General features: G+C 37.2%; 1 protein-coding gene across 1 annotated transcript in view; it reads right to left on the reverse strand.

Moving 5' to 3' along the window:
- LOC125256981 (60 kDa lysophospholipase-like) overlaps positions 1 to 19,486 on the reverse strand; it is a 44,286-nt gene that overhangs the window by 14,001 nt on the left and 10,799 nt on the right. Inside the window, exons 4-8 of the mRNA XM_048173360.1 lie at positions 11,619 to 11,730; positions 11,161 to 11,286; positions 3,451 to 3,534; positions 2,509 to 2,635; positions 820 to 932 (exon numbers count right to left, since the gene is read on the reverse strand). Coding sequence (XP_048029317.1) covers positions 820 to 932; positions 2,509 to 2,635; positions 3,451 to 3,534; positions 11,161 to 11,286; positions 11,619 to 11,730 — 562 coding nt within the window. The remainder of the gene's footprint in view (positions 1 to 819; positions 933 to 2,508; positions 2,636 to 3,450; positions 3,535 to 11,160; positions 11,287 to 11,618; positions 11,731 to 19,486) is intronic.

The following is a 19,486-nucleotide window of genomic DNA, read 5'->3' on the forward strand; positions in this document are numbered from 1 at the left end:
GCGGCTAACGCAGCGTCTCGTTCCCTATTCAGGGAACTAAGGTTATATACATAACCAAGACGTTTTGAATGAACAAGCATGTGGCGGTTCGACTCAATTTTTTTTAGTACACTCTGCACCCTCTGACTAAAAATCAGAACTGATAAATTTATGATTGTGGAAGTAAATAAGGCTGATGTAACTTCCTGTTTGATATCGTATCCGTAATGAACGAATGATTGAAAGTACGGGATACCCATAATATTTAAGTATCTAAATTAATACATAACCAATGATTAGTTCCTTAACTGTAAACACAATCTAAGAGTAATAATCATTTGAAATTGGAGTCAGATTAAACAAGCAGTTCAAGTACAATTGAAACTACATTCTAAAAATTGAGTGAACTTCACAGGGGCATTGAAAAGACATTCAAGCATTACACCTTTGCCCAGGCTGTCGGATTCCACCGTCGGGCTGATGGGTGGTCCTTATAACAGCAAACTATGGCAACTCAAATAGCTCAAAATACACAGCACTTTTTTTTCTCGTGGTGACTGTTGTCCCTGAATTCCAAATAGTAATGTTATTTAGTGTGAAAGTAATAGTTTTTTTTTTTTTATTATTATTATTGTTAATACAAATTAAATTCATGATTTAAGTAATTCTTTGTGTGCTTTATTAGACATATTAAAGTAAAAATCAGTTTTGATATTTCAAAACACTATTAATTACAATGACTAACTAAAATAACTGTTGCTAAAAACAGAACAAAGACTTGAGACCTGACTTGGCCTTGGCCTTTAGGGTTTTGTGAACATGTCTGCCACATGGCCTTACTTTATCAGCAGTGATTCCTGGGAAGAGTCGTAGGAGACCCACATTAGGGTTCAATTGTGTGTTGACACGGAATGTGGCAGTTGTATTGGCTCGCCACACAATATCCCAGTTAACTAAAGAGTAAGAAATATAACATACTCAAAACAACACCTCTGAATAAAATAAATAACACTGCATCATCACTAAAAAGGGAGTTGCAATGTGACATAATATACTATCAAAAATTAAACTTTTCTTAATAATTTGTGCATAGTTATTACATGTGCAGTTTTTATAAACTAATATTAATTTTGAATCTACAAATTGTATTGATTGTACTTTGTAATTCATTCTTCTCACCACAGGATTTTACACAGGACATTAAAAAAGGAAAAACCAATAAAAATGACAAAAACACAAAACAAAAGTACTAAAAATGTAAAAGAAAGTTTTCTGCCAGTTAACCTTCATAAAATATAAAAATAAAAACCACTATACATTCATAAAAATGTAATGAATAACTTGTCAACTACCATTGATGACTTTTTAAACTTTTTATCCAACTTTTTAAAGTTGGATATGGATATGGATTAGTATATGGATTACTAGATGTAATCCACATCAACATTTGTTGAAATGCCATCATTTGCTCAGTTCAACGTTGTTCCAAACCATGCAATCAGACTTTCATCATTTTTCATAATTACATCATTTTGAAGATTCAGAAGCACCATAAACTATCATAAAAGTAGCCTAAATGACTTACAATCTTATCCAAATCTTCTGAAATCACATAACAGCTTTATGGAAGACACATTCATTTAAGTGAATCAAATGGACCACTTTTACAATACTTCAATAATGTTATCGCATCCTTTTTGAAGCTTAAAGGATTAGTTCACTTTAGAATTAAATTTTCTTGATAATTTACTCACCCTCATGTAATCCAAGATGTTCATGTCTTTCTTTCTTCAGTGGAAAAGAAATGAAAGTTTTTGATGAAAACATTCTAGGATTATTCTCCTTATATGGATTTCAACAGGGACCAACGGGTTGCCAGACAAGCATTTGTGGTTAAAAAGTATATAAATTTTTTTTTTTTTTTTTAGAAAATGACAATGTTTTGCTAGATAAGACCCTTATTTCTTGTCCGGGATCATGTAGAGCCTTTTGAAGCTGCACTGAAACTGACATTTGGACCTTCAACCCGTTGATGACTGTTGAAGTCCACTATATGGAGAAAAATCCTGGAATGTTTCACCCAAAAATTAAAGTTCTATCATCATTTTCTTTCTTCTCCTGAAAACAAAAGAAGATATTTCGAAGAAAACTGGTAACCAAACAGTTGATGAGCCCCACTGACTTCCATAGTATTATTTTTTTTTTCCATTCTATGGAAGTCAATGGGCCCCATCAACTGTTTGGTTACCCAGTCTGTGGATGACCGAATTTTTTTTTTTTTTGGGGTGAACTAATCCTTTAAGAGCCTCAGTCCCAAATTATTGTAATTGCATTTAAATAATAATAATAATAATAATAATAATAATAATAATAATAATACAACCAATATATAGTACATTTCTATGGCAGAAAAAAAAAGTAAAAGAATAAAAAAAAAAAAAAAAAAAAAGAATTTTCTTTTTTTATGAAAACTATTCCATAAATAGACCCATATAGACTGTGTATAAATGTTGGCAGAAGAGGAATCACTTTTGATGTCGACATTGCATTGTGCTAATGGCGGCAGGTTTGGTGAGATAAATGCGTTAAAGCTTCCAGGGTCCACTTTGGTGACACGATTGCCCCTGAACAGCTTATGATGAAAATACAGGCAAACCTGTGAAGAAAGACACAAAGGGCTTTTTTCATCACCATTACTCAATTTAAACTGTTTTATAATATATTTTAATAACAATAATAATTATTATAAAAATGATTACCAATACATTTATAGGGCTGCACGATTAATCGCATGAGATTGTCATGCGTGTCTCGTCATAAAGCCGGTTCTTTGATTAGCGGTAAATGTCCATCACCTGCTTTCAAATGGAGCGGCACTTAATATACAGAGCCGTAGTTCGCGGACAAGCTACGCAATATCGCGTTCATTATCGAAGGCGATTCATCTGCGATTATGAACGCGATATTGCGTAGCTTGTCCGCGAACTACGGCTCTGTATATTAAGTGCCGCTCCATTTGAAAGCAGGTGATGGACATTTACCGCTAATCAAAGAACCGGCTTTACTGACGAGACACGCATGAAAATCTCATGCGATTAATCGTGCAGCCCTAACATTTATAATAAAATATCTATATTGTTCTTCACTGGCTTGGCAGAAACAAAATAAACTGCAAAACATATAATGATTTCAAAGGACACTTAATTAAACCACATTTAATCATATATTTCCTGTACTTTATTAAAAACTATCTACCATATTTTAAAACTGAGTTATTTAAATGCTAAATAGTTTAAATGCTTAAAGTAATTGATAATGAAATTCTGTCAACTATTTTATAACTGCAGTCCTAACATCCTCCAAAACACAAGTCTTAAAAACATTACAAATATTAGACGGTATCTTGTACATGCTGTATATATAATGGCTACAAAGGCGTCACTCACAGAAGAATGAAAAAAAAAAACTCACCTCAGGGATGACATACTGTCCTGCTATTAACAGCGCCCCCAAGAGGTTCTCCCTCCCATCATTCCTCATCTCATAGATGGGCACCTGCAACATACAAGATGGTTGTGAAGCTTATAATTATGCTTTTTTTTTTTTTTTTTTTTTTTTTTTTTTTTTACATTTTCAACTTTCTTTAGTGTGTAATGTTGCTGTTTGAGCATAAAAAAGTTACAAAGTACAAAGTCCCTCCGGCAGGAGTTATTCTCTACTGTATATCAGCAGGGGCGTAGTTTGCAGGGGGGATTCAGATCCATCAGTTACAACCCCCCAATATTTCAACATGAAAATCCAAGTAGATCTATACTAAAATATGTGTAATTCATTTATTTTGTAAAACTAATTTTGTTTCTAATCAAATATGAGTTTGTCATAATAAATTAGTCAAAAAAAAATACCCCCCCTTCCACTGAACCGATTGGTAATGCCCAACCAATGCGCGTCGCACTTTCACCAAAACAACGAGAGTGTTGCTCTACTGTTTGAATGGAGAGCACGGGTAGCACCAAAAATGAAGAGAACCGCTGCCCAGCCGACTACATTAAACTTCTGTTCAAAGGGGGACGTTAAAAAGAATAAAGCATGTACTGAGAAGGAGGTATGAAAACATTATAATAAGCTAAGTACACTTCACATATATTTTAGCTAGCTAATCTATTGCAATTTAGCCATAACTGTCAGTGTTGGGTAAGTTACTCAAAAAAAGTAATCCACTACAAATTACAAATTACTACATTAAAATTGTAATTTGATTACATTACTGATTACTGCATGTAAAAAGTAATCAGATTACTAATTACTTTACATTCAAGTTACTTTGAAACCTACAAAAATATGCAACAAACTGAAACTCATAGTTCTTTCTGTAATTTAATATTGACTGAAAAATATTACAGAAGTATGAAAACAGCAACTTGACTTAAAAATATTCGTTAATCATCTATAGGTAGCTTATTCATTCAAATGCAATCATAACAGTCGCCTGAGGGCACTCAACGACCACGTCATCTGTGAGCGTGAGATTCTAACATGATAAAAATAACTTATAAATATATGAAATATAAACCAATAAATATATGAAATATTGTACTCTTGTAAATGTTTATTTTTGTTTGCCGTTTTTTTTAATAGTATTTAATGATTATGAACACATATTAAGCATGACAAACCATTCAATCGATTAAACTACAAAGCTGGCAGGTATGTATGATTACAAAATAAAGTCATCAAGATTATTATTAATATTATTTTATAAAATAACATGTAGGATAAAAGTAGGCCTAGTTTTATCACGTGTTGAGCCGTTTCTGTGACAGCTCCAGCTCTCCGACGCACAGTTATAGTCTACATCAGCCTCCGAATTTACTCACTTCATTTCGTTCACTCTTTGCAGATATAGTGCACTCAGATGACATAAACTATATAGGGATTAGTGAATCGGAGAACGAGTGAGCGGTTTCTGACAGAGCTTAAACATTCCTTGCTGTGTGTAGCATGTATGTGTGTGGTATCTTAACTGTCTTTATGTTTGTATGTAACTGCATTAAAGACAGGAAAAAAATGCTGAAAACATTTATAATAACATTTGAAAACAGTATTGTTCAGAAGTTACCTTCTCTCCCGATCCTGAACAAATCGCCTAAAAATCCAATCTAACTTGTTTAGGAGGTTGGACCACGCACGTCTTGGGAGCGGGTATTCTCCTCCACGCGTTCTCCGGAGATTCATAATGACGTATGATTTCTTTAGAAATGCACTTTTTTTTTTTCTTGTAACGCAAGTAACGTAATTTTACTGACATCAGTAACTGTAATCAAATTACATAAATTTAAAATGTAATGCGTTACACTACTGCGTTATCAGGAAAAGTAATTAGATTACAGTAACGTAATCTGGTAACTGTAACCAGTTACCAAAACAGCCATCTGTTTTGTTACTTCATTTTTCAATAGTGTCTTATCAATGACAAAGTATTCACATCAGTGTTTGTTTTCTTCCTAAATTAATCTGACTTTTGAGCGAATTGGCTGAATGAACGATTTTAGTAGCTCACTCATTAAAATGTTGAATCACTGCCACCTACTGGCGGTTTCAATATTGAACATAATTTCTTTCTTTTTAGAATCACTCCGTTATGTTAGAATTTGATATTTTTTTATACATAAATTCCATAAAGTTATGATAAATAGATAGATAGATAGATAGATAGATAGATAGATAGATAGATAGATAGATAGATAGATAGATAAAGAAGAAATAAATTATCCAATAACGCTACTCATAAAACAGTTTTTTTTAATTAAAAAAAACTATAACAGGCAGCATACCATTGCTCAACCCCCCAATGTTGAAACCAAATCTATGCCCTTGTATATCAGTGTCACTGTTTCTGAACTCCCTGACATTGTAGCCTTGATTTTTCTTCCAAGAACAAACACTTCACAATATCCCTCATTTAATTAATTCCCAGACAAGACATGTTCAAAATAAAGGGGTGGGGCCTGGTTGAGTTAGGGGCCGCTTACACAAAACCATTTTCAACTAAAAAAGTAAACTGTGTTTTGGCCGTTCATTTACACAACAACAGTGTTTGCCTAAAAAACGCAAACTTTTGAAAACTGGTTTCAAAGTGCAAGTCTCCATGTAAACAACAAAAAACGTGAATCTGTGAAAATGATGACGTCATGCACTTGTGTATTACATGTTCAGTCTATAGTGTTTCATCACCATCTAATGGCCTGGCAGAAGAATACAGCGTTTTTTAGACGATTTCGCAGATCCATGTGAATGGGGATCATTTTGAAAATGGTGTCGCCTGTATGCAGAAAACTCAAAGTAAAAACTTCTCTGGTTTAAGCGTATCATTGTTGTGTAAATGTTCCCTTAGTTAGTAGGTGTGTTGAAGCTCACGGTTATGGTAGGGGGGGGACATTTCGAATCATTTCATTGCGCATTCCATAAGGAGGGGATTCATAGGGATCAGGGGCCGTATTCAAAAACATTTTATCTTACCACTAAGAGTTCTCCTAAATAGCAGTAAAAGTTCTTAGCTAAGAGTTTTCTCTTAAAACCTATTCACAAAGCTGCTGAGACCAACTTTTACTAAGGAATAGACTGAATAGACCTATATATGCTGCCACTGAACCAAATAATGAGAAAGAACCAAATTGCATATCACAGCTATGCAGATGACACCCAGATTTACCTAGCCCTATCACCTAACAACTACAGCCCCATTGATTCCCTGTGCCAATGCATTGATGCATTTAAAAATTGAGTGTGCAAAAACTTCCTTCAGTTAAACAAAGACAAAACTGAAATCATTGCGTTTGGAAACAAAGATGAAGTTCTCAAAGTGAACATGTACCTTCACTCTAGGGGACAAACAACTAAAAATCAAGTCAGGAATTTTGGTGTGATTTTGGAGTCAGACCTGAGTTTCAGTAGCCATGTAAAGACAATAACTACATCAGCATATTATCATCTCAAACATATTGCAAAATTAGATGCTTTGTCTCCAGTGAAGACTTAGAGAAACTTGTTCATGCTTTCATCACCAGCAGGGTGGATTATTGTAATGGGCTCCTCACTGGCCTTCCCAAAAAGAAGAATACCCAAAAAGTTGAATACTCTCTAACACTTGACAGGTGCTCCATTAAATCTTCGTCCTCAGTTAGGAACCTGGGTGTGCTCTTTGATACCAATCTTTCATTTGAAAGTCATGTTTCTAGTATCTGTAAAACCGCCTTCTTCCATCTAAAAAATATATCTAAATTACGACATATGCTCTCAATGACAAATGCGGAACAGTTGGTTCATGCATTCATGACCTCAAGACTAGATTACTGTAACGCTCTACTGGGTGGTTGTTCTGCTCGGCTTTTAAACAGACTACAGTTGGTCCAAAATGCGGCAGCTAGAGTTCTTACTAGAACCAGAAAGTATGACCATATTAGCCCAGTTCTGTCAACATTACATTGGCTCTCTATTAAACATCGTATAGACTTTAAAATCTTGCTACTTACTTATAAAGCTCTAAATGGTTTAGCTCCCCAATATCTAAGCGAGCTCTTGGTGCATTATAGTCCTTCACGTCTATTGCGATCTCAGAATTCAGGCCAGTTGATAATACCCAGAATATCAAAATCAACTGAAGGCGGCAGATCCTTTTCCTATTTAGCACCTAAACTCTGGAACAATCTTCCTAGCATTGTTCGGGAAGCAGACACACTCTGTCAGTTTAAATCTAGACTAAAAACACATCTCTTTGCTCTTGCATACACATAACACATTATCAATACATTAACATTTTTCAAATCCGTTAAAGGATTGTTACGCTGCAATAATTAGGTCGGCCGGAACCGAGAACATTTCCTATAACACTAGATATACCTGTACATCAGAATAAGAATGGCATCTACGCTAATATCAGTCTCTCTGCTTATCCTGAGGTTTGCCGGGTGCTGGATCCAGGCCGTATCCAGATCAGATGGAGAACCTGTGTCTGGACCTGACTACAACGTAGCCCAGGAGACAATGGGCCTACAGATCCAGTTCTGGCTGCATCTATAATTCAGATTTTTAAATCTCCGTATCCGCTTACATATATTTATATATAATCTATTTTTAATCTCTATAATAAAAATGTATAATTCAGATTTTGATCTCCATATCCATTTACATATATTATATATATCTTCCAAGGGTTTTTTTCCCTCCTAGGACTTTTTTCCCAGTGCTAGCACGCTGGGTTTTTCTCCTAGGGTTTTTTTTCCACCCCTGGGAGTCAGCCGACATTGGCTTAATGTAGCACCATCTTGTATATGTTACATATTACCACGCTTGCTTGTACAGCTTATTTTTAACCATTTCTCTTTTTTCTGTGCTCCTAATATGTAAAGCTGCTTTGAAACAATTACCAATTGTAAAAAGCGCTATATAAATAAATTTGACTTGACTTGACTTGACTGGCCTTCCCAAAAAGACCATAAGACAGCTGCAGCTCATACAAAACACTGCTGCCAGGATTCTGAGCAGAACCAGAAAACATGAACACATCACACCAGTCCTCAGGTCCTTGCACTGGCTTCCAGCTGCATTTAGAACTGATTTTAAAGTACTGTTACTTGTTTATAAATCACTCAATGGTCTAGGACCTCAATACATTGCAGATATGCTCATAGAATATAAACCTAACAGATCACTCAGATCATCATCAGGATCAAGTCATTTAGAAATACCAAGGGTTCACTCAAAGCAAGGAGAGTCTGCTTTTAGATGTTATGCCAGCCGCAGCTGGAACCAGCTTCCAGAATCAGGTGTGCTCCAACAGTAGCCACATTCAAATCCAGACTCAAAACACATCTTTTTACCTATGCATTTGTTGATTGAGCACTGCGCTATGTCCGAACTATTTGCACTTTATTTTATACGTATTATCTTTTTTATTCTTTTAATTCCTTTTCCTGTTTTTATTTATTTTTTAATGCATTTTATATATTTTATGTATCATCTTGTTATTCTGACTTTTAATGCATTTTAAATATTGTTGTCTGGTTGAAAGAGCTGGAGGAATTAGGAAGAAAGCATTTGTGATTAGGTTAAAATTTGGTAAATTTGGATAAGGGGACAAACCATGGGGAAATTTGAGCAGTGGTGCATGGTTAAGATATCTCTGGATTACAGCCAGGACACTTTCCAAAGGGAAAATTTGAACTGTGTTGCATAGATAAGATATCTCCGGAAGGGGGATTGGGGCTGTGTGGCGCAGTTTGAGGTGTCTTGGCAAAAAGGGAGATTGAAACTTTGTTTATCAGTTTGAAGTGCCTTAACAGGTAGAGCTAGAGAGGATTTTTTTGTTGACTGAGAATCCAAAGACTGTTGCAGAGTTTTTGAAATGAGCGCATGCGTAAGAACAGCCCCCCTCCTTCACAGCTCATTTCAAAGGAACGCCTCCCAAAACTCATGCACGAGCTATTGGAACACGAGTGTTTACCACCAGCATTCGCTGTGTCGTGTTTTTGGATTCATTATGTCGGACTCACCGCAGGTAACTCATAATCTGCAGTTGTTATTCCTGTCTCCTGACAAAAACATTGCATGCAGCGCCTGTGGAGTGTGGAAAGTTACGTGGCCAGAGCGCATCCGCGCTCGTCTCCATCACAAGGAATTTGTGCACGGCAGTGATTGAACAAGCCAAAGGGCCAATCGTTTACGCGATCGGCTGATGTTTTTAAGGCCCTACCTCGTGCACAGATGATGTATATTAATATTATTCCTTTCAGTGCACCTAATAAATAATTTTATCAGTTAGTAAAGACAGTTTCAAGTAATATTGCAAAAATGTATAAAACAAAACATCCTCTTTAGCACCTTTAACAGGTAGAGCTAGACAGCTGACTCACCTAGTTATCTCAACAATTTTCTGCATTCCTCCTCCACCCGACTCCTCACTTTTGGCTGGTTCCTATTCCCAGGATACAGGGGAGTATTCTGGGTTTGGGCAAAATTCTGAGCTCAGAGCCCTTAATACCATCAGATAGCACTAAACATGCTTATTTTACTCTATTCGATCAGTTGTAAGTGTGAACTCGTGAAAACAACTGCCACATGTAACAGGATATTATTTTCCTTTTTATTTATATACTTAGCCTACTTTTCAAATGTTTATTTTTTTGGCATTTTGCCTTTTTATTTTGATAGGACAGAGAGTAGACAGGAAGCAAAGTGGTAGAGAGAAAGGGGGGACGAGATCGAGAAAGGTCCACGAGCCGGAACTGAACTTTCTGCCCACAAGGCTTGACTGCAATGTTTTATTCTTCATCATTCAGTACATTTTGCCTGTACATAATGAACCTTTATGTTATGTCATCAAATATTAAAATCTATAAGTAAACCAGAAACCCCAAAACTTACTTCAGCAATCCACCCAAAATAAATCATATTTATTTTGCGTTAGCCTAAAGCAGCAGTTTCATAATACACAATTTACACTTATAAAAACAGCAAAAAGCTGCAAATCTTTTTTTTCTTTTTTTTTTCTGACAGTTGAAAGAAAATTTATACTTACACAAATTAAAGCACCTTTTCCCACACCTGAGCCTTATCTACACTAAAAATATCATACACAATGGTCAATGACCTGTCAGCTATGGCTGCCAAACAAAAACTGTAAAATTAAAGTAAAATAAATTAAGTGCTAAAAACACTAATACTTTACAGGTATTTTGAATTATTTCTAACAAACACATTCTCTGTCAAATGAGAATCTATTGCAGTTAACTACATGCATCAATTAATGAAACTATATGTTAATGCTTCTTAAATAAAGCAACATGCAGCATAACACCAGTGTTTACTGGCCCATCCTGGACTGGCATAATGGCACAAAAATTATTAGGTTTTGATGTGGATGTTTTATTGAAAATAATAAAGTTCTCTGAAATTAATTAATTTAATATTTTAAACTGTAGTTATTCTTTAAAATCATAACAGAAGAAATGTTATCGTTTCAAATGAGATAAATTGTAAATCAGTCAACTGCATTAAAGTGCACCTAATTGGCCTAAGGTCACAATCCGGATTTGGACCAGATAAACACTGAATTGATCTGGGCCACACTCCTCCCAACAATCAACACAAAGGTGAGTAAATTGTCCATTTAAAATGTGTTACCTGTGAGCCAGTGAAGATGACAGGCTTTCCCAGATTCTCACACATGAAGGATAAGGCAGAAGCGGTGTAAGCCATAGTGTCTGTGCCATGCAGAACGACAAAACCATCATATTGCTCATAGCGACTCTGTGAACATGAGGGAAAAATCTTTGAAAATCTCAGTACAGATTTTGACATACAAACTAAAAAAAATGTTCCCTATTCTCTGATCTACCTTCAAGAAATTTGAAGATTACCTACAATTACACATTTACAAAAAAGATCCTTTTTTTGTAAAACAAAAAACAGAGTCAATTTAGTTCTGTTCACAAATCAGTATTTTAAGTCATGTCTAACTTTGTATTTGACAGCGCGACCATTTCAGTCGCATTCACATCCCAGCAAAATAATAATAAAAAAAGTAAGTCAAAAGCCCTGCAACTCAAAGCCAAACATAAATATGTTAAAAAAGGAAGCACCTCAATGTCTTTTCCAATCCTGGCCCAGTCATCTGTCTTCATATTACAGGAGTCGAGAAGGGGAGAGTACTCTAAAACTGTATATACAATCCTTTTATTGAGTTTGGACAGTCTGGGGGTTGAAGGAGATAGAGCATGTTTAAAAAAAAGCAGCACAATATTTAAAATTTATTCTATAAACAAACAAACAAACAAAAAGTGCCCAAACATTGACAAAAAGCTCTACAATTAACTGTAAAAAGCTTTACAATTCTATCTTGTAATCTTTGAATCTTAAAGGTGCAGTATGTGATAATTTTATCCGCTAGAGGTCGCTAGAGGCCTATTCAAAACAAAGGCGTAGCTTGATGACGGCAAGTTTGAGTGTGGAATCTAGGGACATGTGGTCTTTCCCTCAACAGACAGTGCAATAGGACTTGGGAAGAAATCATGTTCATGGATGTGATTATTAACGTTACCGTAGTATGAGGCAGAGCAGGACCGAGTGTTGTCGCGATTGATCAACACACGCCTCACGAGCAGCGGAACTTTTATTATGACACAATCGCTGGTGCTGCTTCCGCTTTACCATATGTATCATATGTATTGATAGCACAATTTTTATTGTGAGGTTATGATGTAAAATTATGATAACTACAGTAACTAACAAAATCTATCCAATACTGGATTTCGTAAGTGTCTGAAAAAGATTTTCACATGCCACCATTACATATTGCGTCATGCTATATTGCAATACAATACAGCAAATATAGTTTGACAGTAAACTATCAAATTAATTGATTACTGTTTAGTCAGATGATATGAAAACGATTACCACTTGTTCAACAAATATATACACTCGTGTACATTCAAACACAATAATTGGTCATACATAGCAAACGCGATTTCAACAATTTGCGCGAGTAGATTACATACAAAGTCAATGCAAAGACGCGATCAGACTATGGATCAGACGCGTCCTCGCGCGGGTCTAGAAACGCGATGCCCCGCATTTGGCGTGTATGCCCCATAATACCAATCGTGTTGATCGTTATAATGGCATACGTTTTCTGTAAAGATACGAATCAAAACAACTCACCTGTCGAGTAAAACACAAGCGAGATCGGCATCTCTTTCTAGGTGAAGTATGTCGTGAAGCTCTCTCCATCTAGAAAATGCAACACCAATATTGATCCTCGCTCTTTCTCTCCTCTTGTCTCAAACTCTTCTTGGGTCATTTGGTTGGCCCGTTCGCTTACGTTTACGGGAGCTGTCCTTGTCGACAGAACCAGCGGCAGATGGTAACCAGTAATTATGTTCCATAAATAAGTAACACAATCCACCATAAAACGTGCAAGAAGTAAATAAGGAACTGCTTGAAGCAAGCTAGTGGTTTGCTGGACGCTAGACACTACTTCCGCATTTGTCCACGACACTGTTGTCATGTGGTTTCTACGTCAGTAAAGGCGGTAACAAAGGATAACTGACGTCATTGACAGGCGACTGCACTGCCCCGTGTCACTGTTTAGAATGGGAATTTTCTCATGATTTACAAGTAGTTGAAAACATTAGAGATATTGTTAGTAATCAGCTGGACAAAATATATAACATTAGCCTAGTGGTTTTCGGATATTTTACTGCGAATATCTTACATATTGTACCTTTAATCGCTGTTACAACGCGTTTGCATCTCGCTAGCTTGTTAACTTGTCATCAGTCTCTCGCACCTTCCTTTTTCAACGCGTTCATCAAACAGCTGTGGTACCTCGGATCAGTCTACAAACACGGTGAGTCATGTCATCCTCTCACAGAATTGTTTCCTGTTCCATCTGTCACATGTTCAGTATAGCTCTCTCTGTCAGAGACGAGGGATTTACATGTCATAAATGTAGGGAAATAGTCAGGCTGACAGAGAGAATCTCAGAATTAAAGACACGCATCCAAACTTTAATCGAGGATAGTAAGAATGCAAGTGCTTCAGATACTGTTTTGGATGTGACTAGCTTAGTGAACTCTGTACATTGTTCGGTTCCGGCTGTAGAGCCCGCGCAGCAGGGCACTTGGGTAACGGTGAGGCGGCCTAGCCGTGGAAAACACCATTCTTCCAATCCAATAAGAACATCAAACAGGTTCTCCCCACTCAGCGACGCACCCACTGAGAATCCTGTTGAAAGTGCCCTAGTTATTGGTGATTCTATTACACGGAACATGAAAATGGAGACACCAGCCACCATAGTCAGGGCACCTGACATCAAAGCAAATTTAAAAGTGCTGGCTAATGCTAATCGTAAATACTCTAAAATTATTATTCACGTTGGCACAAATGATGTTCGCCTTCGTCAGTCGGAGATCACTAAAATTAACATTAAAGAGGTGTGTGAACTCGCAAGTACAATGTCAGGAGAAGTAATTTGCTCTGGCCCTCTTCCTGTTCAGTGGAGTGATGAGATAGTTAGCAGATTATCATCACTCAATGGCTGGCTGTCTAAGTGGTGTCCGCAGAATAATATAGGTTTCATAGACAATTGGAAAAGTTTTTGGGGCAGACCTGACCTGTTGAAAAGAGATGTTATTCATCCATCCCGGGATGGTGCTGCTGTTCTCTCTAGTAATATGGCACATAGACTTAGAACTAAAACATGACAAACTACGGCCCAGGTCAGGAAAAAGCAGCAGACAGACTGGCTAAACCGACCGTCTGCTAGCTGACTCATGTTACAGAAGTCAGATAATTCCCAACACATAGAAACTCTTACACCTAGATATTATCACATAGAGACTGTGTCTGTACCCAGAATTAGTAAAAACAAACAACTTCCAAACCCATTTAATGGTAAAAATTTAATTGATGTTCAAAAAATAAAAAATAGAGATAATAATGCTAAACAAATGATAAAGCTTGGGTTGTTAAATATTAGATCACTTTCTTCAAAAGCACTTATTGTAAACAATATTATCACAGATAATAATCTAGATGTGCTGTGTTTGACAGAAACTTGGCTAAAACCGGACGATTACATTACTTTAAATGGGTCTAGTCCTCAAGGTTATGATTATCGACACAGTCCTCGTCAGAAAAGTAAAGGGGGAGGCGTTGCTGTAATTTATAGTAATATTTACAGTATTAGTCAGAAGTCTTTCAAATTCATTCGAAGTAATGGTGCTTTACATAACATTATGTAAGCTGACATTTGTGTTGGCTACTGTAGGCCACCAGGACACCATACAGACTTTATCAAAGAATTTGCTGATTTTCTATCGGAGTTAGTACTAACTGCAGATAAAGTACTTGGTGGTGGTGATTTTAATATCCATTTAGATAATAAAAAAGACTCATTGGGATTGGCATTTACAGACATTCTAAACTCTATTGGTGTTAGACAACACGTGTCAGGACCCACTCATTGTCGTAATCATACTTTAGATCTAATATTGTCACATGGAATCGATATTGATGCCGTTGAAATTCTGCAGCAGAGTGACGACATCTCAGATCATTATCTAGTCTTGTGTATACTACATTTAATCAAGGCAGCTAAACTGCCTCTCTGCCATAAATATGGTAGTACCATCACTTCTACCACTAAAGATCGCTTTATAAATAATCTTCCTGATCAGTTTCATTGCCTTAGCATACCAGACAGGTTAGAAGACCTCGATGTTGCAACATTTAATCCAATGCCATGGTACAATGAGCACACTCGGGCCCTAAAAACAGCAGCCAGAAAAATGGAGCGCCGCTGGAAGAAAACAAAACTAGAAGTATTTCGCATTTTGTGGAGAAAGAGAATGTTTGAGTACAGAAAGGCCTTAAAAACTGCTAGATCTGCCTATTTTTCAAAACCTTTGGAAGAAAATAAACACAACCCTAGGTATTTATTTGATACAGTGGCTAAATTAACAAGATATAAAGCTTCAACTTCTGATGTTTCCAAAGAGCACAGCTTCTTTACTTGCAAGATTGATAATATTAGAGAAAAAATTATAACCATGCAACCTTCTACTACAGTATTGTGTCAGACAGTGCATTGTAGTGTCCCTGAGGAAAAATTCAATTCATTTACTGCTTTAGGAGAGGAAGAATTGTCTAAAATTGTTAAATCATCAAAATCAACAACATGTATGTTAGACCCTATACCAACTAAGCTATTGAAAGAGATGCTTCCAGAGGTCATAGATTCTCTTATTTATATCGTTAATTCATCTTTATCACTAGGATAAGTACCAAAAACTTTTAAGCTGGTTATTATTAAACCTCATATTAAAAAACACAACTTGATCCTAGAGAATTAGTCAATTACAGGCCGATCTCAAATCTCACTTTTCTGTCAAAAATACTAGAAAAGGCAGTTTCATCACAACTATGTTCCTTTTTAGAAAGAAATAGTATCTGTGAGAATTTCCAGTCAGGATTTAGACCATACCATAGTACTGAGACTGCTCTCATTAGAGTTACTAATGATTTGCTCTTATCATCAGATCGTGGTTGTATCTCTCTATTAGTGTTACTGGATCTTAGTGCTGCATTTGACACTATTGATCACAATATTCTTTTAAATAGACTCGAAAACTATGTTGGCATTAGTGGAATTGCATTGGCATAGTTCAAATCATACTTATCTGACCGTTATCAGTTTGTAGTAGTAAACGAAGAGAGGTCATATCAATCACAAGTTAAATATGGAGTACCGCAAGGCTCAGTACTAGGACCATTGCTTTTCACTCTGTACATGCTACCCTTGGGAGATATCATTAGGAAGCATGGAATTAGTTTTCATTGTTACACTGATGATACTCAGCTCTATATTTCTTCGCGCCCTGACGAAACTTACCAATTCACAAAATTAACGGAATGTATAGCTGATATAAAAATTGGATGACTAGTAATTTCCTACTACTAAATTCAGAAAAAACAGAGATTCTAATTTTTGGACCAAAAACTTTTTCACGTATTAACCTAGAATACTGTCTAACACTTGATGGCTGCTCTGTTAAATCTTCGTCGTCAGTTAGAAACCTGGGTGTGCTCTTTGATACCAATCTTTCATTTGAAGGCCATGTTAATAGCATCTGTAAAAACCGCATTCTTCCATCTTAAAAATATTTCTAAACTACGACATATGCTCTCAATGAAAAATGCAGAACAGTTAGTTCATGCGTTCATGACCTTGAGGCTAGATTACTGTAACGCTCTACTGGGTGGTTGTTCCGCTCTCTTAATAAATAAACTACAGCTCATACAAAATGCAGCAGCTAGAGTTCTTACTATAACTAGTAAGTATGACCATATTAGCCCAGTTCTGTCATCACTGCATTGGCTTCCTGTTAAACATCGTATAGATTTTAAAATCTTGCTAATTACTTACAAAGCACTAAATGGTTTAGCTCCCCAGTACCTGAGCGAGCCCTTAACGCATTATAGTCCTTCACGTTTATTGCGATCTTAGAATTCAGGCCAGCTGATAATACCTAGAATATCAAAATCAACCGCAGGCGATAGATCTTTCTCCTTTTTGGCACCTAAACTCTGGAACAATCTTCCTAGCATTGTTCGGGATGCAGACACACTCTGTCAGTTTAAATCTAGACTAAAAACGCATCTCTTTAACCTGGCATACACATAACACATTATCAATTTATATTTTCAAATCCATTAAAGGATTATTAGGCTGCATAAATTAGGTCAGCCAGAACCGGGAACACTTCCTAGAACACCAGATGTTCTTGTTACATCAGAAGAAGAATGGCATCCACGCTAATATTAGTCTTTCTGTTTATCCCAAGGTTTACCATAGTCAACTGGATTTGGGCTGTATCCAGGTGAGATCGAGGATCGGCACCCTGAAACGACCACAACGCAGCCCTGAAGTATCAGCAGAGATCGAATCAACTAGATCATCCATTGTGAAGGCTTCATCAACACGACAGCCAGTGGCACAGCTCCTCAACAAACTGTCCATACCGGCGTGTGATGAAATATGATCCTCAAATGGATAGAACTGGAATAAATACTTTGAATGTTGCAATCTTATCGGACTTATGATAACTGCCTGAATCGTAACAAAGCACTGTTCGCCAGAGGAGAACTGCCACCCCGACTAAGCCTGGTTTCTCCCAAGGGTTTTTTTTCTCTCCATTTTAACACCTATTTGCCACCTGTTTGCCACCTGATGTCACCAGTTGGAGTTTTGGTTCCTTGCCGCGGTCGCCTTTGGCTTGCTTAGTTGGGGACACTTGACATTTGATATTCAACAGTGCTTTGATCTGCCTGCATTGACACTATTCTTTAAGAGCTGCTGTGCAGCCAGAATTATATACCAGTTATCAATGTAAAGCTGCTTTGACACAATCTGCATTGTAAAAAGCGCTATATAAATAAAGGTGACTTGACTTGACTTGACTTGACATTGGGCTGCCCATGTTAGTAGCAAAGAGAAGCTAATAGAGCAATAGATCTAAATGATTTACCAAAAATAAAAAATCCCAACCCACATGACATCTACTGAAGGGATTACCATCCTTCCGTGTACACCCTCTCTTCCACTTAGACTGCAGTCACACTTTTACCAGTAAGGAACAATATTTGCCCCCTAAATTGATTTTCCAATGCATATTTTTACCTTTATGAATATAACTTTATAAAATAAATAATGTTTATATAAAAATGTCCAATAGAGAATTATGCAATGATAAAGTAAAACTTTTAAATATTAAACTTAAACCTTTTATGAGTGAGTCATCGAGTCATTCATTCTGTAACGAAGCAAGTGGCTGTGAATGAATCACTGAATCATTGACTCTCACGATTCGCTAAAAGCCGCAGAATTGTTTGCAAAACACAGACATGCGTTGTAGTTCCCATTCAGTTGGTCACGTTCGACGTACGTCGGACAGACCGACGAATAGAAATCTCGTTAGAAAGGCCAATCTACTTCGAGTGTAACTAAAATGAGCCAATGCACATTGGCATGCAATCATATGCATCAGCTGCTCGCCTCGCAGCGCAGGTATTTAATGAGCAGCAGGTGCGTTGCATCTTCAGTTTTTTACTTCGGAGCCGAACGGTGTTTGTTCCTGTTCTCTGCAAGCAAGGGTCTGATAGAAGACGAGTCAAGCTTTTTGGTTGAACTTCTCATTTTTTCCGAGTGCGGGCAAACAGCACAGCAGCTGTGCTGTTGAAGTCCTCTCTTTATTTTCTGTTTTTTGTTTCGTTTGCCATTATTGAGCAAATAGCTGTTTTGACAGCATCAGAAGGCAGTTCTCACAGCCGGTACGGTGCGCTTTGAGCGCTGAAAGCCATTTTTACGGCTGGTAAGAGTGAGCACCTTCAAAGAGAGAGAGCGAGCACACGGCAGGCTGCACACGATCCCTGTCTGTGTTGCGGCGGCCGTTCCCCTGTGTGCTTCAGCACTTTTAAAAGAGTAAAGTCCCTAAAAGAGCTTACACAAGTAGAGCTTGTGTCTTTTTAAAGATGACATTCTATTTGTGTGTTTCTGGATCATGTCTGAGGCACGTGCTGAAACGATGCTCGTGGGTTCATGTTTTCGTATGAGAAGCTTTCATTTCCGGGAAGCTTGAGTCCCCTCTGTTGTTGGCCAGCTGCCGCTTGTGTGTAAAAGCACAGCCGCGGGTCTGCACGACACTCTGGGAGACCGTGGAGATCAGCGAGAGCAAACCTCTCGCTCCTCTGCGTGTCGTGTGCCATCGAGCTGTCGGGCTGCAGCGCGGGTTGTCACGGCAACCCAGCGCTCGCTTGCTGCTCTAGATGCGCAGTCTCCTTGCCTAGTCTCCATTGTAGCGCCCTCTCTGGTGCACCAGAAGAGGTCTACTTTGGTGAAATGGCTTGGGTGACTTGAGGTTGAGGGGTTCCTTCGGGGCCCCTCCCTCTA

The sequence above is a fragment of the Megalobrama amblycephala genome, linkage group LG21 (assembly GCF_018812025.1).
Source record: "Megalobrama amblycephala isolate DHTTF-2021 linkage group LG21, ASM1881202v1, whole genome shotgun sequence".
Classification (NCBI taxonomy): domain Eukaryota; kingdom Metazoa; phylum Chordata; class Actinopteri; order Cypriniformes; family Xenocyprididae; genus Megalobrama; species Megalobrama amblycephala.